The sequence below is a fragment of the Mya arenaria genome, chromosome 5, assembly GCF_026914265.1.
Source record: "Mya arenaria isolate MELC-2E11 chromosome 5, ASM2691426v1".
Taxonomy (NCBI): domain Eukaryota; kingdom Metazoa; phylum Mollusca; class Bivalvia; order Myida; family Myidae; genus Mya; species Mya arenaria.
Genome location: NC_069126.1, coordinates 37,289,325 through 37,313,832, shown reverse-complemented (window position 1 = coordinate 37,313,832; position 24,508 = coordinate 37,289,325). Strand labels below are relative to the sequence as shown.

The following is a 24,508-nucleotide window of genomic DNA, read 5'->3' as shown; positions in this document are numbered from 1 at the left end:
CACGTCCAGATGTAAAAAATAATAAAGATTGTATCTTAGTCAATTATCAAACACCGCTTGAAAAAGCTTAAACGTAAGAAAAACGTATTTTGTTTAATTAAAAATCACCTTTTATCAAAGATATCATCAAATTTGTTTATGCATCTGATGTCGTATTTGTAAGTGTAGATGTTGAAATGTGTACAACAGTTTTCAGCAGTTGCCTCCCTTTGCAATACACTATCAAATAATGTATATTACTGTGTATATATCATGCAAAGTTTTTGAACGCTAAAATGATAATTTCGTCATGAACATTGGAATGTTTTAAAGAATAGTCCCAAATGTTCCAAACAAAAATCTTATCCTTGGGAACATGTTATTTGATTCAAAAATCAATACTGATACGGTCCGAAAAATACATATTGCCAACAAATCAACCAATCAAAATTTTCATTATGATTAAGTGTGAGTGTCAAAAAATGGCATCATTAAAATTTTATTTCAAAGAAAAACCTGGCAAAAATTACTAGTTACTATCCTAATACCTTTTTTATTTCTTGTCAATGTAAAGTTAGCAACAAAGACTTTGAAAAAGGATGTTTTCAGACCAACAGACGGTCATATTTTCTTTCAGATCGACAAAATATCGGAGGCAGTCATTTTGAATGACGGACACTTTTTCTGAACTCTCATGATGTCTGGAGACCTACCCCGGAAGTGTCCTCCCCGCTGATGTGGATACGTTGGAAGAGTGGTGCATTGATGTACTCTTCCTTCACTTCCTCAATCTCGTCAAACTCATCTTCAATCTGTGATGGGAACCGCTCCAGGAGTGGTATACCATTCTCCCTTTCCGACGCCCCCGCCCCACGAAATGTGCCAGAACTAAAAACATGTAAATAAATTATTGCAAATTATTAATAGCACTGCAAGACTGGGTTCTGAGCGAAAGTGACCCGAATAAACTATAAGACATCCTTTACTCTATGCCAGAGAAAATTCAACGTAGTTTTTTCATGAAAGTATTTTCTTCATTGACCATTTCAATTATTAATTTATTTTACTTTTATGCTTGAAATTTTAAACTTAGATCATGATTAAAAAAAGTAGAAACTGAAATGATTTATTGGTGGTGGTCAATGGTGGTGTTAGAAGTGAATACTCTGGGTCCCAGCGTGAGCCCATTGAAGGGTCCCAGAGTGACAGCTTAACCACCGCACACCTATCCTGGGCAGACTAGCAAGCGGTTAACCAGTACTAGGTGCCTTCACCTCTGCAAGAAACTAACAACTTATGTGCCAGGGGTAGTGGTACAGTGTGAATGGTCGTAGAAAGGATTTCATAACCAATCACAACAGAAGTGACCCTGGTCCGCCCGGGAATCAAACCTGGATTGTCTGATTCACAGTCCAACGCTATACCGATTGAGCTAACCGGGCGGACGAAATGACTTATTTTATACTGGTGCAATTAAATATACACCTATCCTTTTCACAACCTTTCCCTAATTTGCCACCAACTTCCATCAAATATAATGGATTTGGGTGGCATCTGGTGAAAAATGTGTGGCACTAAAAGGTTTCCACAGTTTAACCAAAATTAATTAAGGTACATGTATTTCTGCATGAATTCATATGCTATAAACTGAAATTAAAATTTGTCACAAAATTTCACAATTTGAATCAACTGAAAAGTTACAACACACAAACCAATTGAATGAACTAAGAAAATACTGGACACAAAACAAGAATACTGCAACAATAACTTATAATAACTGGTTAAGTTCAAGCCTTACGCATTGGATAAAGATGAGTGTGACATAGCTACATATTGTGTAAATGTTAAGTCGGCTTCGCTGAAAAACAACAACAAATATACATGTAGCAGGGAATTAAAAGCAAATAACCCTTGCTACAAGGAATAAGTTCAGGCTCATGGATTAGAAGGGGTGCTTTAACATAAACATTTTCTATCATTTTTAATCCTTTTTTCTGTAATCATAACTTTGTGAAATGATAGAAGTTATATCATTTGCAATGGGCGTATTTTCATGTGTCCAATGTAAGTAAAAGTGGAATAAATAAATAAGTCAGGAAATACAGAAATAATATGCTGTGCTAGCTATATGTTATGCTGTCTAGACTGATTACACTAGCTGTAAAGACTATAAAATTGTTAAAAGGCTGTTATACATATATATGAACCTCAACCAGCATAAATAACTTCATGTTCAATTTCAAAATAGGCAGTGTGGGGCATACTGTGAAAAATATTTTAGCGATTTTTTTTTTGAAAGTACCCATCAAATTCAAAACTTGTTACATCATGGATGAAGCCTTTCTATTTTCGACCACAAGAGCCAATTATGGCATCATATTAACTTGCACCAAGAGGCCATGATGTCACAGTTGCTAGTGACATCACATTAGCTTGTGTCAGACCAAGTGGCCATGATGTCACAGCTGCTGGTGACATCTTATTAACTCATGTCACACCAAGAGGCCATGATGTCACAGTTGCTAGTGACATCATATTAGTTTGTGTCATACCAAGCGGCCATGATGTCACAGTTGCTAGTGACATCTTATTAACTTGTGTCAGACCAAGAGGCCATGATGTCACAGTTGCTGGTGACATAACATTAACTTTTGTCAGACCAAGAGGCCATGATGTCACAGTTGCTGGTGACATAACATTAACTTTTGTCAGATCAAGAGGCCATGATGTCACATTTGCTGGTGACATCATATTAACTTGTGTCAGACCAAGAGGCCATGATGTCACAGTTGCTGGTGACATAACATTAACTTTTGTCAGACCAAGAGGCCATGATGTCACAGTTGCTGGTGACATAACATTAACTTTTGTCAGACCAAGAGGCCATGATGTCACAGTTGCTGGTGACATAACATTAACTTTTGTCAGACCAAGAGGCCATGATGTCACAGTTGCTAGTGACATCATATTAGTTTGTGTCATACCAAGCGGCCATGATGTCACAGTTGCTAGTGACATCTTATTAACTTGTGTCAGACCAAGAGGCCATGATGTCACAGTTGCTGGTGACATAACATTAACTTTTGTCAGACCAAGAGGCCATGATGTCACAGTTGCTGGTGACATAACATTAACTTTTGTCAGACCAAGAGGCCATGATGTCACATTTGCTGGTGACATCATATTAACTTGTGTCAGACCAAGAGGCCATGATGTCACAGTTGCTAGTGACATAACATTAACTTGTGTCAGACCAAGAGGCCATGATGTCACAGTTGCTAGTGACATCACATTAACTTGTGTCAGACCAAGAGGCCATGGTGTCACAGTTACATCATATTACTGTAATACCCATTCTGTTTTTCATGGTTCATATGGTATTGATAGGTATGGAAAAAAACTACAAATGTTTACAGCAATGACCATGTGCACTCTTATAATATCCAAATTTAAGATGTACTAAATAGTTTATAATTTGTACAAATGTTATAAATTAATGTAAATGCCATGCTATCTTTTAGTTTGTACATACACTATTTAAGATTGTTGTGGACTGTTTGTTATTTAAGGGCCTTCCACAGTGTAAAAGTTTTTTGAAGGATCAAAACTAAAAATGTTAAAAAAATCAATTTTTATTTAGTTTTGAATAGCAAGCATAATTCATCTATCCGTTGCAACATGTGTACCTGTATTTGGGAGTTGAGCAAATTTTACGAAAGATAATTTTATCAGATTTCCAATCAAAAAGCATATACATTTTTCCGGATATGTCTTAATACATTTTAATGAGTTTGTTTTTTTGTGACAAGATTGTCAGTACTACCCAACAGCAATGTCTTGAGGCTTTGTTGTGGTTGCAGCTATTTTAAGAAAGATATTTGCATTTTTGTAACCAGGAAATGAATTTAATCCATTATGTTTCATTATTTTATTGAATACCTTTCTGATTTGAAAATATATCATCAAGAACCCACAAGACATTGTTGATTGGGTAGTCTGAGTCATTCTGACACAAAAAAGTTATTATGTCGAGACTTTTCCAAAAAAAATGTGAGTGCTTTTTTATCCAAAAATCTGATAAACTACCCCTACTATGTCACAAAGAATATATATTTTACTTCCGAAAAAGATCATTCCTCAATACTAAATAAAACATGAACTTTTGAAATGCTTTAATGTTTTACCTTCCCCACCCACTTTTGCTCTGTGGAAGGCCCTTAACAACCTGTATGTGAATTTTATTTCCTCATGATAGAAGAGCACAGCAGAAAACTTGAAATAAATGTTAAGTGCTGAAATGAACAAAACAGTTTTGCTTGGCAAGCCAAGCAATAAAAATAAATGGCTGCTACTGTAGTCATATTCTCTGAATAAATAAACTAACAATACATATCCCTCATGCCATGCTATATTTAGGGTATACACAATATCCATGCATTTACAAGTGTTACAAGATGCATGTCACTCACGGAAAATCATCTCGGGAAGGGCTTATTGTTTCTGATATCAGGGTCACAGGCCTGAAATGTTAAGGTTAAGGTCGGATATATAATGTTAAGGATTCTAAATGCAAATATTAGTGTGAATAAACACTTCATCAAGAATTAACATAATTTCAGACTCGCTCTCACAAATTCTTTTTTGAAGTCAATTAAAGAAGAAACATAAAAACCCTGTAAAAACATTTATAAATCATGGCTAGTATAAAAGTATGTTTTTTCTTGATCTCTCTGCATGTACTTCTGCAAAACACTAGTATGTTGAGCTTTGTAAATCTGCCATGTCACAGCAATCATTGCTGATATGCTTGTTGAAGCTAATAACAATTGTGTAAGTATTTAGAGAAAAAATAGAATCATGTTGTCAAACAAGAATGCAGAGAGGACAAATGCCTATATGCTTGACTGTTCTTGTTTTCAAACAAACAAAGGGCATTGCTCAATAAGTTAATTTATTTTGCTTAAAAATAAATTTTATTATTTTTGCGAGATTGAATTTAAGGTCTGTAGTTCCGTTGCTAAGCAATCGAAACACTCTCGGCCTCTATCGATCAAATCAATGCGGACTGGTTCTCGATATTTGACACTAGTTTAAAGTGCATTTTTGAATTAAATTAAACCAGTTTATGAACCGGGAATCTTTCTTTGCTAGCGAAATCTCTTACGGAGAGGACCGAAATTGCTCTTGAAAAAATAAGAAAATTAAAGAAGTTTAGTACTGTAATATCTTACACTCGTGGCTTAATATGCCTGATACAACAATGCCGGGTAGAGGACGCCCTAAAGGGAGGAAAAGGAAGGTGGCGGAAGCAGCAGAAGTAAGGGAAAAGGAACAGCCACGTGCACGGCGGCTAAGGCAACCGCCTCGTGTCAATTTGGAAGCACAACTCCCACAGGCGCCACAGATACCCTTGCCAGACGCGGAGCTTGGAAACAACAATGAGGGTAATGTAACTGACTTCCATGATATAATGCTAGGTCTCATATTTTGCCCCCTTTAACCACAGAAACTGTGGTTCCTACGGATAATAGGCAAAGTCGTTCAGATACAGGGTGTGGCTTGGCGGGGTCTGGCCAAGGTGGAGAGTTCCAAATGGTTGCAAATTTTGATGGTAGCATGGACATGTATAGGTTAGCGAACGATGATCTTTCATCACATGTACCAACGCAATTGAAGCAACAAATAATGAGGGGAGAATACATAAGTTTGGCTATCTTGTTAAAAGGGGCAATTGAATTGAACGATATGTGTAAAAGTTTCACACTGTCAATATCACTAGATGGCTCCCTTGAGGCCAAACCAAAACAGTGCAAGGAAAAGGTACAATCCATCGAAAAGTGGACTGATGCATTTTTGAATTACATGTCCATCTATCTGGCTTAGCAACCCCATAAAACAAACGAAATGTTACAATATAATGTTACATATTATGTACAATGTTAGAGAGGGTGCTTCACGCCAAGGCAACATTGCATGGCGCTCATATGATGTGCAGTTCAGGCTACGCCAGGCCATAACTCTGTCACCATGGTTCAAAATTAATAATGATCTGTGGTGGCGTTGTATGATTGTTCGTGACACACCCCAGGGAACTCGAACGGTCCCGGTAAACCATAGCCAAACACAATCGTCTACAAGTTTTGCGTGCATTGATTTAAATAAAGGGAATTGCTCATGGGTCATGTGTAAATTTAACCATGTCTGTTCACGGTGTGGTGCAAGGCATGCTGAGATTAATTGCAGTCATTCCCCGCCAAACCCGAATGCAAATGTAACCCCTGCAAATTTCTCTCGAAATAACCAGGCCACACAGGGGCTTATGGGTTACTCAACATAGATATTTCACACGAGGATCAGGTTTTTCCGCCCAGAAGGAGTACATCTCGGCTGTCTTGGGATTGGATTTTATATTGACGCTTTAAGGGATTCAATAATGCACTTACGTATAATTTCCAGGGCTTTTTCTATAGTACCCACGGGTCCGACTATCGGACCCGTTCCCAAAGCAAAATATAAGATATTTTTCCCAATCTTCAGAAAAAAATCCCAATCAAAAAAAAAAAAATCTTTTTTTTTTTTTTTTTTTTTTAGAAATTCTTTTTACCTGTACTGGTTCATTTTCAACATCCTAATAAATTATGTGATGTGAAGTTTTTTTGGTAATTGAACTCAGAAATCATTGATTTTCATCACATTCAGAGATATAGAGATATGAAATATTATCTGTCATGATTTATTGCAATAGATATTTATACCCCAAGGATTGATATTTCAGCCATTGTGGGTCCTTTATAGGGAAAATAAACTAATATTAAATCATTTCCTAATTCACAGGAGACTGGACAGCTTTTTCTTTTCACTGTAAAATTTCCCAATTTCCACATTTTCACGACGCAAAATTTCCCAAAATGTCTAGGGTCTTTTTCCCAAAATGGGCAGAAAAAGCCCTGATTTCATAAACATAATATTTTGGGGGGAAATTGTTGAACAATTTTGTGGCGGGAAAAAATTCGCAAGCCGAGAGCTGGCTAGGCTGTCATCCATTTTAATTTAAAAATGCATACATATATAATTTATGATTTAGATGTATTTGGGCTTGTTGAGACCTTTTACCTTGGTCGAGCACCTTGGCGCTAGTTATCACTCGGTATGGGAATCAACAAGAGGGCAAATTGGGAATTATAAACTAAAATCAATTAATTAGGATGAATATAGATATAAATAACGTTTATTATCCCCGTTGCTGGAAAAACAAGTTCTTAAGGAGTCTGTTGCATGTCTGTTGCTCAAGGCCGGGAACGTCCTAGTACTTGGCGTCCCGGTGGTTGCGTTGTTGCGTTGCATTGCGTTGTGTTGCCATGAGATTGCGGAGATATATTGCGGATGTTTCATTTGCTGTTGGCAATTGTGGGTTGCATTGTTGCGTTGCTAGGAGATTGCGGGTATATTGCGGGTTTTGCAGTTGCTTTTGGTAAGGAGCATTTGCACATAAACCGTAGTTGCTGGGTTGTCGCATTTTGCCAAACAGTCTATTCCGCCACGGGCATATCATAGGATACTATAGTATTAATGGAGTACACTTTGAATACACATTTAATACACCGGCTCAGCCTAGCCTCTCTCGGCTTGCGTGGTTCTTTTCCACTCGGACTTCCAGCCGTGTGTCACTATGACCTATCATGGAGTCCGTTCGTTTTCACAGCCATATTTTGCCAATCCTTTTTATTTTGTTTGTTAAGCTGTTGTACCATTTGCAGTTATATGTAGTAAGGCTATTATACGTTTATAATATTTATTATACAGAAGTAAAACTAAGGAAATGTCAATGTTGTTTATTTGGTTTCTATTCAACGAACTGGTAAAATAATTATAAAAAGCCAGAGAGTCTCTGACAACATGTGTACCAAGTTATTTGGATATATTGAGCAGATTATTAGAAATGGCCAAGGTTCGAGTTTAAGCACAATGCTGTTTACACAAAGGCTGTATACACAAAGGCTGTTTACACAAAGGCTGTTTACACAAAGGCTGTATATCGCAATAGCCTTGACTGTTTTCTTTGAAAAACTAATGAGCTAAAAATTGAAGGAAAAAGATAAAAGGCTCACTGATTAAAAATAGAAATAGGTAACAATTTGAATGTAATAACATATTGACTATTCATTTCTCAAGTTTTAAGAGCAACAAGAGACAGAAAATAGCAGCTATACATTATGGGGAAGTTTATTATAATTAGTATGTATTATCAATAGTTGTTATATGTAAGTTTTCATCACTTTATTGTTCATTTAAAAAAGAAAACACACACAAGTTTAATTCAATGTATATTGGTACACTAAAAATAGCCAGTACATTTGAATGTGTGAAACCAGAGCATACGTTAACTTAAATAAATGCCAAGGGATGTACACATACTTTAAGTCAAAAATCAAAATGTTGCTTTGATGAAATAGTAACTTACATTGGTGATGCAGCACTACCAACATTTACAAACAAATTAATCACTTAACCCTTAATTCACCTTTGTAAGTAATGTATTAAACTTTAAATGTCCATTCAGCTTTATGACTTTTTTGTACCTAATTAATGGGGCTAAGTTCTAGCTGTTTCCATGTCAAAATTACATTTGTCTCATTGGCAAATGAATGAAAATCAATGACATTCTTATATTGCTTGTCTGATCATTGATGCCATGGTTGCTTTGTATAAGGTGCCATGGACAGATGCACAAGATGTTGTTTATGACAAAATGCTTTGGTCATAGAACTATTATGTATGGCATGACTTTTTAATATACATTTGTCACCAGGGAAGGCAAAAAATAAACTGTTACAAAATTATATGTCTGCATCAAGAGTTGCTGTATTAGCATTTTGTTATTTTCTTGATAAATCAATGATATTTCTGTATTGGTCCTTGCTGTCTATGGTAGCTAGCAGTATATTTGATACCATGGCAACCAACACACATAAATTCCAATAACATATGTCTGGTTTAAGCTGGCAGCTTTCCGACAGTTCATGTTCTACAGGAGTGCTAGGTTTTAGTATCCACTACCAAAGATTAACAACCAGTCAGCCATTAATTAATTCTCATATTTTCATTGGTGTAAAACACTTCAGTTGTGCATTTTGGCTACATAATTCAATAACAACATCATATATATCTTATGTATTTTCTGACTTGTGACTCATTAATTACAGTTACATACATAACAACAGTTACATAATATGATAGATTTATTTATAAAAATGTTGTTAATTTCTCCAGTGAATTTCTATTCGTTTGAAATTAAATCATGTGTACAATTATAAAAACTTTTTAACTTGCTTTAAAATATTACTCATGAACAGGAAGATACAATTGTATCAACAAAACAAACAAAGCAATAGTGTCATCCGCAGGTTAATTTACTTTAAACATTTACAACTGGAACATCAGAAGTGACACACCAAGCTTTCAAATAATCATCCATAGCTATTGAAATATTTGACCAACTCTGGGCCAATTTAATTCCAAATCAAGCAAATAATAAATTATATAATATATAGTGCATACTGCCAGTCGGAAAGAGGTCTTTCATTCATTCTGGGAGTAGATGCAAAATGTGTGCCATAAAGTTATGAACTCATTGGCCGATCCAGGATTTGGCCTTAGAGAGGGCACAACATCATGGAAGTGCAACTTTGGGCATGTGCCCCTCATCAAATTTTAATTTGGGTTAGTTGATAATTTAATCAAGAAAAAAAAGTTATTTTTAGTCTGAATTTATGCAATCTGGTGTATTATGTTTATACATTCTCTCTGATATTGACATCAAACAACTTGGACAGTTTAAGTGGGACCTCCTAAATCAGCTAGAGGACTTAATTGCTATCACAAACTGTCTTCAAAATGAACTTTGTTTGAAATTGTTCTGTGGTCATATTTTATATCTTACTGTATTACACACAATTCCTAAACTGTCACCCTTTAAGTTTCAAGTTTGAAAGTATTTGTAAATAATTCCTTATATTTTGAAAGAAAACAGGTCTGCATACTCCAGATTTTAACATCTCAAACATGCAAACTAATGATAAAATTCCCAAAACAAGCAAACAATGAAAAACCCTGCTGTGTACTCATTGTTCATACACATTATTCGTACTGATAGAATTCCTTGTAGACTTGGAAAAATGTGTCATTTTGGCTTACATTGGGAATTCCAAGTTTGGCTTGAAATGAACAAGACTGCTTGGTCAAATAAAAAATTGTGGTCCATTGACAATAAAAATTTTTAAGCATTTTGTGGTTATCGTTTATGCTTAAAGTAGCTTACACTTTAAAAGTACTATAATGAAGAATATAGCAGCCTTTCTTCACCATACAATACATAATGTGAAATTTCTGACTTCAGGAAGTGACACCTAATATCAACTGGTGTTGTTTTTTCTGGATCCCTTAGAAATAAAGTTATTGTGAACCCATGGCCATGAAAGCCTTAACCTCGGGTGATGATAAATATTAGCTTTGCGCTATGAAACTTTTTTTTGCAAAATGCCACTCATATAATTAAATATAAATGCAATGTTCTCAATAGTAATCTGAAATATTTGAGCCAAAACCATCACAAAATGAACAATTAAGCAGACAATTTTCACTGAACTGAACAGTTTTAACTATTTCTCAACTCATTTACCCACACAAATTTCGACAGGTGAAATTTCATTTTACTTGCGTGTCATTTTGGCCTGTGAGAAATTGTTATTGAGAACACTGTAACACCAATTACAAACAAGAGATGTTTGTCAAACATTATGCCCCCTGAGCGCCAAGTTGCCAGAAATATTTGGACAATTGAATGAAATATGCATGGACTGAAATGACAGCTGATTTGTCATTGGATGCATATGAGGCAGGTCATCTACTTATGATAACTTAAGAAGGCAAATAAATGCCCAACTAAAATAGTAACATAAAAGAAAATCATTTCTATACAAACATTTATACATCAATCCCAATCATCTGTGCATGCATTAAAAAAATATGGACAATCAGAAAACCTTTTTTCAGCTTACAGTCACACTGACCTTGACCTTTGACCCACTGACCTCAAAATCAATAGGGTTCATCTGCTGGTCATGACCAATAAGCCTACCTAGTATGAGGTCCCTGGGTCAAAGCGTTCTCAAGTTATTGATCGGAAACCGTTTTTCATGTAAAGGTCACACTGACCTTGACCTTTGACCCACTGACCTCAAAATCAATAGGGTTCATCTGCTGGTCATGACCAATACACCTACCAAGTATGAGGTCCCTGGGTCAAAGCGTTCTCAAGTTATTGATCGGAAACCGTTTTTCATGTAAAGGTCACACTGACCTTGACCTTTGACCCACTGACCTCAAAATCAATAGGGTTCATCTGCTGGTCATGACCAATAAGCCTACCTAGTATGAGGTCCCTGGGTCAAAGCGTTCTCAAGTTATTGATCGGAAACCGTTTTTCATGTTAAGGTCACACTGACCTTGACCTTTGACCTCAAAATCAATAGGGTTCATCTGCTGGTCATGACCAATACACCTACCAAGTATGAGGTTCCTGGGTCAAAGCGTTCTCAAGTTATTGATCGGAAACCGTTTTTCATGTAAAGGTCACACTGACCTTGACCTTTGACCCACTGATCTCAAAATCAATAGGGTTCATCTGCTGGTCATGACCAATAAGCCTACCTAGTATGAGGTCCCTGGGTCAAAGCGTTCTCAAGTTATTGATCGGAAACCGTTTTTCATGTTAAGGTCACACTGACCTTGACCTTTGACCCACTGACCTCAAAATCAATAGGGTTCATCTGCTGGTCATGACCAATACACCTACCAAGTATGAGGTTCCTGGGTCAAAGCGTTCTCAAGTTATTGATCGGAAACCGTTTTTCATGTAAAGGTCACACTGACCTTGACCTTTGACCCACTGACCTCAAAATCAATAGGGTTCATCTGCTGGTGATGACCAATACACATACCAAGTATGAGGTCCCTCGGTCAAAGCGTTCTCAAGTTATTGATCGGAAACCATTTGGTATTCCGACCGACCGACCGACAGACCGACCGACCGACCGACCGACATGTGCAAAACAATATACCCCACTTTTTTCAAAAGGGGGCATAAAAAGAACCCACCTTGAACTCAGTTGTCGTTCAAAATACTGCAGGTCTTCTTTCTGCTCAATAGGGTACGTAGCCTGCTTGTATGGGGCAGATATTTCTTTTCTACCCTGCATCTGTCGCTGCATGTATGTGTCTGCAAGGCTTCGGAGCGTTTCCTCTCCTTCACGATTTTTGGAAGGGAATTTCAGGGAGTGTGGCTCAAATGAGTTGGCCGGAGCTGATTCTAAAAAATTAGAAAAACATATTTATAATTAAAGTCACAAATATTCAAAAAGAAGTTCTCAAAAGAAGATTTTTAGGCTTTATGTTCGAACGTTATTGTCATTATTATGAAATGGCTTAAAGTAATCTTTAGTATAAAGCTTTATAAACTTCATATAAAACACACTTTTCTATTTCCTTTTTTGATGCAAAGTGTTAATTAAACCGACAGACTAAAAAAATGGTAGGGTCAGCACCTATGTAATAAGTAGGGTTGAGTAACCCTAACCAGAGGTTTTTTTTGGCCGTATGATTTTACAGAGATAAAAAAAAAAAAATGAGTTTGCTGATAAAAAACCTTCTCAGTGACAAAACTTTCCCACGCCCTTTTATGACTTTATTATATAATTGGATTCTATTTCAAGTTCAGTACAAAAGGTTAAAGCAGATCACAACAATTTATACCTTCATAGATTTACCATTACTCTGTGTTCTCTGAATTACATTCAAAATATTTATTCCGATGCATAAGAATTTCGCTTGTGACTGCCATACGTTACTTTACATTAAAGGAATTTTAAAGATATTCGCTTAAACTGCTGGATCTACCTGGTCATGAATGTTTATATTTTTCTTTTACATCCAAAATTTGTTATGATACTGATTGTATTTACTAATTTTGGGGCCAATTTAAACTTAACTTACTTATGATAAAACCAAAGACTTTCCTGACCTAAGAACATGATTGTGAATGAACGAAATTATTAAAAAAAATTCTTGCATAACATTAACAGAGGTCATAAAAATTAGAGATTAATTATTATTTTACATTTGTATTTGAATTATATAATACTACAAAATTGCTATCAGGCCCCATTGGTCACTATTTGTTACCCTGAACTTTGATATGAAAGCAAAAACGCTATGTTGCTACAAACATTATTTTTTCATATAAGTGCAATAGGTTCCATAAACCTAAAAGTGTGATGCTGATGTTTGATATGAATGCATAAATGATATATGTAACACATGCTCCCAAGCTGTTCTACAAATTTGTTAAGTTCAATTGAAATCTGATAAAGAGAAAAGGTCACCAAATAATTGAAAAAATAAGCTCCAGGGGTTTCCTCGGTTAAATATTATACTGGGTGAGTACCTAAGTTGAAACACTTTCGTCATTATTTTTGAGATATATTTAGTTATCAACTGTAGCTGTTTTGGCCTGATTTTGTATTTTTCCCCAAAGTCGACTTTTTTTTCCCAATTAGCAAGGCAAAGGTGTTAAAAATAATTTTAAAAAAATCACTGCAAAATTAATATTTTGCAGTCATTTAAATATCCTGCATGTATTTTTTAATTAAGAAATAAATGCTTTATACTTGTATTGACATCCAGGCACAAAATAGCGAGAAAAAAGTCTGTTTTAATGTGTTTTTTTCAGACTGTCAAAAACACAAAAGCCATGATACACATGTAGATACATGGGGTCACGGACACTACGGACCATGGACACTACGGACCATGGACATTACGGACCAGATTTAGGGACACTACGAACCAGATTTAGGGACATTACGATTACGGACCAGATTTAGGGACACTACGAACCAGATTTAGGGACATTATGGACCATCTTCAGAAACTTACGGACCATCATTTATAATGTTTTTAAACATTTGTTGTTGTTTTTAATTTATTCACTCATTGGTCTTAAATTTGTTAATAAATACTTGAATATTAGTGCTCAGTATGAAAAATTATCTTTAATGTAGCTGAAAAATCCCAGGAAATTCCAATGTTAAACATCAATGTATTTTTAATAAAATATTATAATAATTTGAATAATAATGAACGAAATATGTGTTTATCCTATAATTGTAAATGTGAATATTAATGTTTTCATATGTGATCGTTTGCTTTCTGAAATAAACTTAAAATCGTCATATTTGTTTGTTTTCCTTTTCATCTGTTTTAATTGAAAGGTTCAGTCAGTGACCAAATGGTTGGTTTCAGTGCAAGATGGCGTCACCAAAACGCTCGACTCAAGCCGAAAATCAACGTAATACATGTACCTATAATTATGATAGTTTCTTGGAATTTAAACATAGCCTATCATATGCCTACCTACCTAGTGTGTATTTACATATCCATATTTTCCTTAAAACTGATACCGTTTTCGAGAACACTTCTGCAATGTTTCCAACATGTACACAATCCGACTGGTAGGTTACAGTTCCATTTATCATTTTGGCTCAGATTTAGTAGAAAATGAGATAAAAGTTCGGGAAAACCGCATAAAACACTTAAGTTTTGTTTAAATATAACAGGTACGGGTATTTGTGAACAAATATTTTAATGATTTTAAAAGATATGAGAACGAAAAGAAAATGATAGGTTGCAGATCCAATTTTTACAAAGATAGGTTGCAGTTCCAATTTTTACAAAGATAGGTTGCAGTTCCAATTTTTACAAAGATAGGTTGCAGTTGCATATACTGGGCAGTTGCCTAATTCCGGATCAATTTTGAAGTTTTCTTAAAATACTGTCGGGATTACTGAAGTATCACAGGCATCTGGATCATTGTTTGTCACTTAAATGTTGTTTAAACCATTTTGGGTACATACAATGAGATAAACAACACATCTGAAGATATTTAGTGTCTTTCATATACAAAAAAGAAACAAGGTATGTAACTCAAACTTACCCGATTTCACGGTAGAGTCCAGTTTTATGCAAATTTCTCAACCAACATAAAAACAATCCATTTTTAAATAAGTGACATGGAAAGAAGAGTCAATTACCTTTAAAATGGTGTGCGATATGTTGGTATATCTATAAAATCTTTAGACAAACAAGCATAATTCAATGTCCAATTCTCGTGTTTTTCTTTAGTCGGAAAGAGTACAGCAAATTCAAATCGTCAATTTTCCCCGTGTAAACAGTACTAATGACAGTCCATTTGAAGTTATTTTATGTTTCAGCAGGCGCGTACCCAGGCATACGCCAGTACGCCAATGCGTACACTTCGTCAGAAAAAGCGAAAAAATAAAAGTTCCAAAAATGCAATAAAAAGTAAAGGCTGGGGGGGGGGGGGGGTATATACTCACTGCAAGGCACACAGCTTAACCTGGCGATCATACATGCGTCGGAGGAGGTTTTTGCCAGAAACATGATGTCCGTAGTACAGCCTTCAATTACTCGGCAAAGATATTGCTTCATTTCAAAGAAAACCTCAACAACGACAACATGTGCCGTGAAGAAATGGAAAGGCGAACGAAGTTGCAGTCCTTGTGCGAGACTTGGTGGGCCGCCAGATCCGACGCCTTGCATACATTCCTCTGTTCTTACACGTAAGCTTTGCTAATATTGTTATTAGCCGCATTAAACAAACACACACACTTAGTGAGGTAATTGCTGAGTGTTGGTCACACTCATTCTTAATACTCGTAAATTACGATTTAAAATCTATATGAAGAACAGGGGAAATATTTTTCAAACTGTGCTGAGCCGCCAACTGATCTGTTTTTTCACTGTTCGCAAATTTCCGAAATTAGTTTTTCATATGACATAACCCATATATACAGTGAAACTGCGTTCACTCGAACAAGCGGTGGCTCGAGAACCGGCGTTCCCTTGAGGTCGGAGCTTGGTCCCGAACTTTTTTCCTTTTTAATCTATTTTCATATAAAATATACCCATGCTGCCTCAAACCTAATTATGTCGAGCAGTCGAGCAATATCCTCGGTCCCAAGTACACAAATCGTGCACAAAACCTTATGGCTCCCTCGAGGACATAATTTCACACTTTTTCCCGAACGCGTGTTCCAAAATAAACATTTGCTAGGTGTTAAAATTTTCGCAAGTTGTAAAAATTGCAATGAGAGTTGAAAGGGAATTTGATAAGGTGTGAAAAACCGTTTTTCATTGTTAACGCATGACCGATATTAGTTGATATGGGCATTTGAGATGATAATTATGAGAAGTTACTGATAAGAAGTTAATTGTGAGAAATTTAAATGAGTAATAAAAATATGAATAAAACACTACCATTTCAATTCAACATCGGATTGAACAGTTTCGCGAAACCGACATCTTGTCACAAGATGCGCCAATCAACAATCCTTGATTTTGCGAAACTTAAATCTGACTAATGCCAAAATATGTACTGTGATACAAATGTTGCTTTTTTGTTAAAATAAACATTTCTATTTATTCATTTATTGTTTTTTTCTTTTGCGTTTTACATTTATTTTAAGACAAACTTTGAACATATTAGCGATTTCTACAACGCAACACATAATCGGTGTCTTGGTAAACAGTCTGTTTGACGACTTCAAACTTAAAATACACTGAAAGATATTTCATATCAAACTGGAAAATTGAAAATCGGGTCTTTCGAAACATCGGTTCCCTCGAGGTTTTGGCTCGGTCCCTGGCGACCTCGAGCGATCGCAGTTTTACTGTACTTTTGAATTAAAAACAGATATGTCATCATAACTGCTTATCTCTTACCAATGTATGAGCTCATCTCTTAAAACTGTTATTACGGAACAATGAGGAATAAATTACATGGTTATTCTGTCGCCGACATATTTTAAGGTTGCGGTCAGGACTAGTTTTAGATACAATATTTTAACAAAAATAAATAATGGGATGTATAAATAAACTTTGCTTATTCCGAAACGTGGAGGAATAAATTAACTTTGACCATTCCGAAATGGTTAACGCGGGAATAAAAGTGGTTGAAAACTAGAGCAGTCCCAGATCAGGCGCCACCTTTTATGGCGGTGTCTGGTCTGTGACTGCACCTTTCCAAATGCGCATTTAAGCAACTTCGGTGGCGAAAGGGTTAAGCAGGCTGATCTCGGTCTTCATAGCGTAGGGCTTGTTATTGCGTTTAAAGTCGTGCTTAACAGGATACGCATTATTGTGTTTATGCCATCTACAGCTGTTTAATAGTCAATACAATTATAGTTCATTTTTAATTATAGATCAAATTTTCTAGTATCACTAACCAACCAAGAATTAACTGAAATATTTTTGAAAGCTGCGAAACCAAAAACGAAACCATATCCACATTAGTGTTTCAACACAAGCTACATCGTGAATATATGTATATGGTAAAGCTTTGTGGTGACATCCCTCGAAGAGCTAGCTAACAACTATGGTGACTCGAAGGCAGCAGGATATAACCATTCAATCCAGAATTTCAGCTTTATCGTCACCTTGGTTGCTGTTGAGCATGTATTGTCCGGATTGGTACGCCTGTCTAAGCTTTTGCAGGACAAGTCGTGTGACCTCTTAGAAGCTGCCAGTGAAGCTTGTGTTGTCATAGCGATGCTACAGGTAATCTTTAAACCTTTACTTCATAAACATTGTTAGACTCTTTTACAATAACATATATGAAGACAAGGAAAACTATCTAGCAGAAAGGACGACAACAAACTAAACGGCAAAGGCTTCAAACTTCTAGTGAATGGGTTTAAACGATTATATACTTTTTAAAGGGCTACCAGTTATAGTTTTATGCGCAGCGCAGCAGGAACCACCGTTTGCTATGTGCGACCAGGATATTCACGTTGCACCACCTTTCTGTGCCGTCTGGTCTTGATCTGATTGGGTGGCTGTTTGTTTTGCATGTGGTGTGCCCTGCAAGACCTTCAATCTACTTTTGATATGCCCTTTTATCACATAAATACTCTTATCTTCGATTTGAGAACAATTCACGGAACATGTGTGATAACAAAAAAACGAAGTGAATTCGTACGCACCGCATTCTATACACAAAACTGTTTAGGTAATAACAATAATCCGTCACTCGTTTTCTTTTGAGATCCAGATTTCTTAAGTTCGTCTCGAGAAAGACATTTATTAACCTCGCAAATTGTCTCGGTTAATAGCTGTTAATTTCTAGACCCAATTAAGAAATGTTGATCTCCAAAGAAAACCCATGACGGATCGTATATTTCTCAAATAGTTTTAATAAGCATTTACACAGCTTCTGACACAAGGTGTCATTTTGTTCATCTAGTAGATATTCAGAGCTGCCATTTTCTACAGCTATTAAATATGCGTTTACGGTTGTTTTTGTGTAGTACATCCTGTATATATTCCTGTTTAGGCTGAACGTAACGATGCCGACGTATGGGATGCGCTTTACGACAAGTCAGTATCAACTGCACACGACGTCGATGTAGAGCCGTCGGTCCCACGGCGATTTGGACGTCAAGTTCACAGACCGAACGCTCCAGCAGAGACCCCTTCCCAGTACTGGAAGACAAACATGTACCTGCCGTTCGTAGACCATTTGCTTGTTGATCTAGACGCATGGCTGTTGAAAGGCAATGGACGGCACAAGGCACAGTATCTGCTGCCTCCAAAGGTTGTGTAATCAAGGAATAAAACGAATAGTTTGTGCTGCAATGCACCAATCATAAAACTACATTGGTAATACCATGTAGGTTTTAACCCGTTCACTGCCTTACCCGAGTATCATTATATATTCAAACAACTTAGATCCGAATGAGACGCCGAGTAGCTCGGCGTCTCATTTGGATCCAAGTTGTTTGACATTTTCACAATGATATTACCAAAAGGTCGAGGGAGTGTGAGAAAACAAAATCGGAAGTTGAAAAAATATCGCGCATGTACACGACTTGCCTGCCAGTGAACGGGTTAATATCTGAATACTGTGAAATCATTAATGTTCGTGGGGCATTAATGTTCGTGGTTTTCGTGGGTTGGGTGATCCACGAATTCAAGATCCCACGAAATATAAACCCTTTATTCACTTTTTCAATTGCCTTGTTACGTACATACTCTAGTATATTATTTACAGAGGTCGCAGTATTCAGTGTTAAAACCTGTCTCACTGTATAACTTACGATCATTATTCTGTTAATATATTGTAACTGCCTTTAACAAATAATGAACGAAATCAATTAAATGTGTTTTATGCAGCAAATGACAGTTATAAGCACGTGTTTAAATGTGTGCTGTAAATGAAAATCACCAAGTTTACAAGATGTGCGTGATGAGTGTCTGTACTCGATTTTTTTTATTTAATGAAATAATTAATCGATTACTAGTACATTGAAGGTTACTAAGCACCGAACGTGACAATATACGCACCTTTTCGGTGTTTTCACAGTTTGCAAAATTCTTAATTGGCATTCAATGGCTTCCCCTATCTGTATTTATGATCAGGGTACATCCTCTTTTATTACCTTTATTTCCAATTAAATCGATAAGTGACATGGGTATATGCACTAATTGGCATGTCGTACCACATAAGCGAGTGTCATAAACCGAGTGAGGTAGAAGACGGAAATCACGGCCCAGCGCGTGGATATTATGCAGACGATCTAGGACGATCGCATCTCGAAATTTCATGCCCACGAACATTAATGATTTCACAGTACATAAATACTGTATGTGAGCTGATTCATCACGTGCGTTTTTACCAAATAATCGTGTAGCATTTATGCTAACTTATTTACATGCGCATGCATTAAAGATATTAAAATTAAATAATTATTGATCGTTTCCACAATAATAAGAAAATCCTAATGAAACAAATGAAACCCTTTAATCTAATAAGCACCGGATCATTAGCCGCATATATTTAAATGGCATAAGTGCGAAAATACAATAAAGATTTATTTGCAGGTCGACGGTCTCACCCATGCCGTAACGATAGAAATATTCCAGGAGTTCAAGTTAGACCTGTCAGATGACGAGCCGACTTTCGAGCGAGAGTGTCAACGTTGGACAGCGAAGTGGACTGTAACTTCACCTGCTCCCTACTCAACCCTGGAAAAAGCATTGGACGTAGCTACTGAGGCATCGTATCCTAACATAAGGATCTGCCTTATGGTTCTGTTGTGTATGCCAGTAGCAACGGCCACGACTGAGCGCTCATTTTCGATAATGCGTCGAGTCAAAACGTATTTGAGGAGTACCATGACAACTGAGCGAATGTCAGGCCTGGGTTTGATGAACATTTAAAGCGAACGCAATATCAACGCCGAACATGTCGTTGACATATTTGCAAGAAAAAAGGATCGTCGCCTGGCTCTTTTATTCAGAATTTAACTAGAACTGTAAGCCATAGGCTAACGAATACCCCCCACCCCTCCATGTCTAGGTTGTTTGCCCTGGAGTTAGGCCGGACAAAGCTAATTTTGCCTACAAGGGGAGATAACTCCAGTCAGGGTCATGTGACCTGTACCAAATTCACAGAGGCAAAAGTTTACAACATGGCCATTAATTTCTGAAAGTTTGATAAAGATTTGTTGAATAATAACAAAGATGAATACCGGACAGGGCTTATTTTGCCTACTTTAACACATCAAGGGGAGATAACTCCAGTCAGGGTCATGTGACCTGTACCAAATTCACAGAGGCGAAAGTTTGCAACATGGCCATTAATTTCTGAAAGTTTGATAAAGATTTGTTGAATAATAACAAAGATGAATCCCGGACAGGGCTTATTTTGCCTACTTTAACACATCAAGGGGAGATAACTCTGGTCAGGGTCATGTGACCCGTACCAATTTCACAGAGGCGCAAGTTTACATCATGGCCATTAATATCTGAAAGTTTGATAAAGATTTGTTCAACAACGACAAAGATGAATCCCGGACAGGGCTTATTTTGCCTACTTTAACACATCAAGGGGAGATAACTCTGGTCAGGGTCATGTGACCCGTACCAATTTCACAGAGGCGCAAGTTTACATCATGGCCTTTAATATCTGAAAGTTTGAAAAAGATTTGTTCAATAACGACAAAGATGAATCCCGGACAAAAAAAAAACGGACGGACAGACAGACGGACAACCCGATTCCAGTATACCCCCCCAAACTTTGTTTTGGGGGGTATAATAACCATTGTTATGCACAGTGCCATATTTAGGGAATAGATCCGCTAAAGACAGGTTGACTGTATCTTATTCTTAGACGGTCATTAACAAACAGTATTGAAGATTATTAATGACAGCTGGTGACTTAATGCCAAAAGAAACTATTCTAGAACGCTCTTATAAAAGCGTTCTGCATTAATTGAACACCTTTTGTCCTAGTTTTTGGTTTTGACTGGTCGCTTAAAACTGGTTTGACTGTATTTCTTCCTAATATCCTACCGATAACTATTATGTAACATGTTGTTGAAGTCTAGGTAATATATTGCATTCGCTTCTTCAGTTTAAGATTTTTTTTAACTTTTTTGCTTTTAAATTTAGTCCAATCAAAACACTCATACTTAACAATTAAGAAAAACATAATCTTAAGAAGCTACTGGAATATGAGCTTATCAGAAGAGTAAGAAATAACTGATCCGGTTACGATAGTTGTATGCCTGAGTGATAAATTGCATGTAAACGCCACAGCAAAGCACATTAACAGGTGCGTTTAGTCTCAGTCTCCGCATGTGGTTTAAATATACCGGTGAGGTGCGCAAGCCTTTCTGGTCAACGCAATATCTCAATTATTCAGCGGATTGGATGTTAAATAGAGACGCCACCCATCACCCCAGATCTTTTTGTTTATTTAAATCAAATACAAGTATTGATTTTTGGAAAAAAATAATAAAAAAATATCGGGACTAACAATGGTAATTAAGGTAAATATTCATCTATTTGTATGCTTTTATACGTGCGAAAAGGCCCCTAGATAGCACCAAATGCGATGTTGGATTTCAAAATTTTGCGGGGGGGCGGACCCCCCTAGACTGTGCGTATCCTAGATTTTCACCTAGGTACGCCCCTGTTCAGTGTACAGATAAATTAATTCCATTTCTTAATATCACCATAAGACTAACAAGAAACAAACGTATCAATCTTCAAATTAAATCCACTTTAAAATTTTGTTTGAGGCTGCCAACGCTCAGATGTTTCTGATCAACCTCCAAAGAAGAGTATTTGACCCATCCAAGCTTGTGTGGCTCACATTCAAGCCGGTACAAAGATGTTAAATATACATGTCAATGACATCATCTGGGCACTTGTCGGTAAAATGGCAGGCTGCCTACGAAATTTAAAGAGGATTTAATTTAAAAACTGATACGGTTGTTTCTTAAACTGTGGTGTTAGTCTTATGGTGATATTAAGGAATGGAATTAATTTATCTGTACACTGAAGCATAAAATAACTTCAAATGGACTGTCATTAGTACTGTTTACACGGGGAAAATTGAAGATTTGAATTTGCTGTACTCTTTCCGACTAAAGAAAAACACGAGAATTGGACATTGAATTATGCTTGTTTGTCTAAAGACATTATAGATATACCAACATATCGCACACCATTTTAAAGGTAACTGACTCTTCTTTCCATGTCACTTATTTAAAAATGGATTGTTTTTATGTTGGTTGAGAAATTTGCATAAAACTGGACTCTACCGTGAAATCGGGTAAGTTTGAGTTACATATCTTGTTTCTTTTTTGTATATGAAAGACACTAAATATCTTCAGATGTGTTGTTTATCTCATTGTATGTACCCAAAATGGTTTTAAACAACATTTAAGTGACAAACAATGATCCAGATGCCTGTGTGAAGTATAGGCTCATTGTTTTTCGACGTACCTATAAAAGCAACACAAAATAAACAATTTAATGCCCCTATATTTGAAACTAACAGACAGTACAGTTCACGAAGATTGTGTATGTATATCGATTATATAAATAGTATAAATAAATAAAGGATGCTTGTAATAATTTCTAAAAAAAACGTTTAAGTTGTAATCATAAGTAAACTTGCTCACCAGGATTGCAAACCTTGTGCCCAGCGCTATTAGACGCGTCATTTTCACTCATTTTCTGATAGTGTAAAAGTTCTCTGCAATAAATGAAAATTAACAACGGCAATTTGTGCAGCGCAGAACGTTAATTTTGTAAACTAATTTGCTTGTTCGATTAGAACTTTCGAAGGCTACATAATACCATACTGTATAGCTATTGTCAAATTCTTCACAGTGACTTCCCCTGACAAATAAAACAAAAACAGTCCTGATCCATTCCGTTAAATCCCGTTATCATGAATGTCATAAATGGAGCTAACAGAATAGGTAAGTCGTGTGTATCCGACGATGCTACACTCTACGAGGACACATGTACTAGTGCATGTACACCGTAACTAAGCCGTACTATACTTAGAGTACTCGCGAACGTCCCGGTGGCGCGCACTGACATACTAACTGCCACGAAGCTTGTTGCGAAGGTACTCTGCAGACTGTTTGTTATTAATTCGAGTTTATCAAGTTCTGCCTGCACATATTAGCTGCATTGTTGTTAGACCCTTACGTGACGCCATTACGACATAAATTGTGTTTAAATGCACCCCCCCCCCCCCACCCCACGCCTGCAACACTTTAATTCATTCAAATATATTTCGGTTCTTAGGGAGGGGCGCAAGTCAAAATTTTACGGTTTCGCCCCTAAGTTACGCACCCCTCTCACGTTAATATTGGATCTGCCCCTGTAAGTGACTGCTATTCCCCGTCAAATCCAGATATAAGAAGACTTGCAGAAACAGAGTGAGATACAAGGGATCCGGGTGTGATACTCTAGCCCTCAGGCCTTTGCGAAGAGAACTTTTATTTTGTAACATGCTCGGTGTATAGCATCGATACACGGGATAAAACTTTCCTAGATTTAGCCAGTACTGTGTACACCATTGCACTGTCCTACCAGTTAAATGCCGAGCGTTAGGCAAGGAACCTACTGCATGGTTCCATATCATATTTTAACGTCATTCGGTTTGACGCGGCCGGAGTTTGAACCTCCAACCTTACGAACTCGAAGCGAACACCTTACCACTGAGTTATTAAGGCGATCACTTGCAGACTATTGCTAATGTCCGTTTTCATACTTGATATCTTGCCATTGTGCATCTATCCTTTATATTATTGTTGTATATATTCTTCGAAATTGTTTCGTATGTAAATATTCAGAAAATGGTGGCAATAAAGATGTATATAATGTCGATTTTGACAGCGGGATGATGGGTTCATATTTGTAAATTGATTACGACACATAAGGCGTTACAAAAAAGTGTTCGATTTTTTCCGGTTTTCCACTCGACCCTTCTTTTTTCTATTGCCATCTGGCAATTCTTTTCTGGTCGTTATTTTGTTCCTTTTGGATATATCCTTACGGCAAGTTTGTCGATTCGGAAAGTCGCACAAGA

General features: G+C 36.6%; 1 protein-coding gene across 11 annotated transcripts in view; it reads right to left on the bottom strand.

The window, feature by feature from the left end:
• Positions 1-23,235, bottom strand: part of LOC128233936 (AMP deaminase 2-like) — a 68,524-nt gene extending 45,289 nt beyond the window's left edge. For 10 of the 11 annotated variants that reach the window (XM_052947825.1, XM_052947826.1, XM_052947827.1 and 7 more), the window contains exons 1-4: positions 23,085-23,235; positions 12,136-12,346; positions 4,449-4,499; positions 693-867 (exon numbers count right to left, since the gene is read on the bottom strand). In XM_052947825.1, the coding sequence (XP_052803785.1) occupies positions 693-867; positions 4,449-4,499; positions 12,136-12,346; positions 23,085-23,136 (489 nt within the window). In that variant the 5' untranslated portion in view covers positions 23,137-23,235. The remainder of the gene's footprint in view (positions 1-692; positions 868-4,448; positions 4,500-12,135; positions 12,347-23,084) is intronic. The other variant, XM_052947834.1, reaches the window with a different exon arrangement.
• Positions 23,236-24,508: the final 1,273 nt, after the last annotated feature.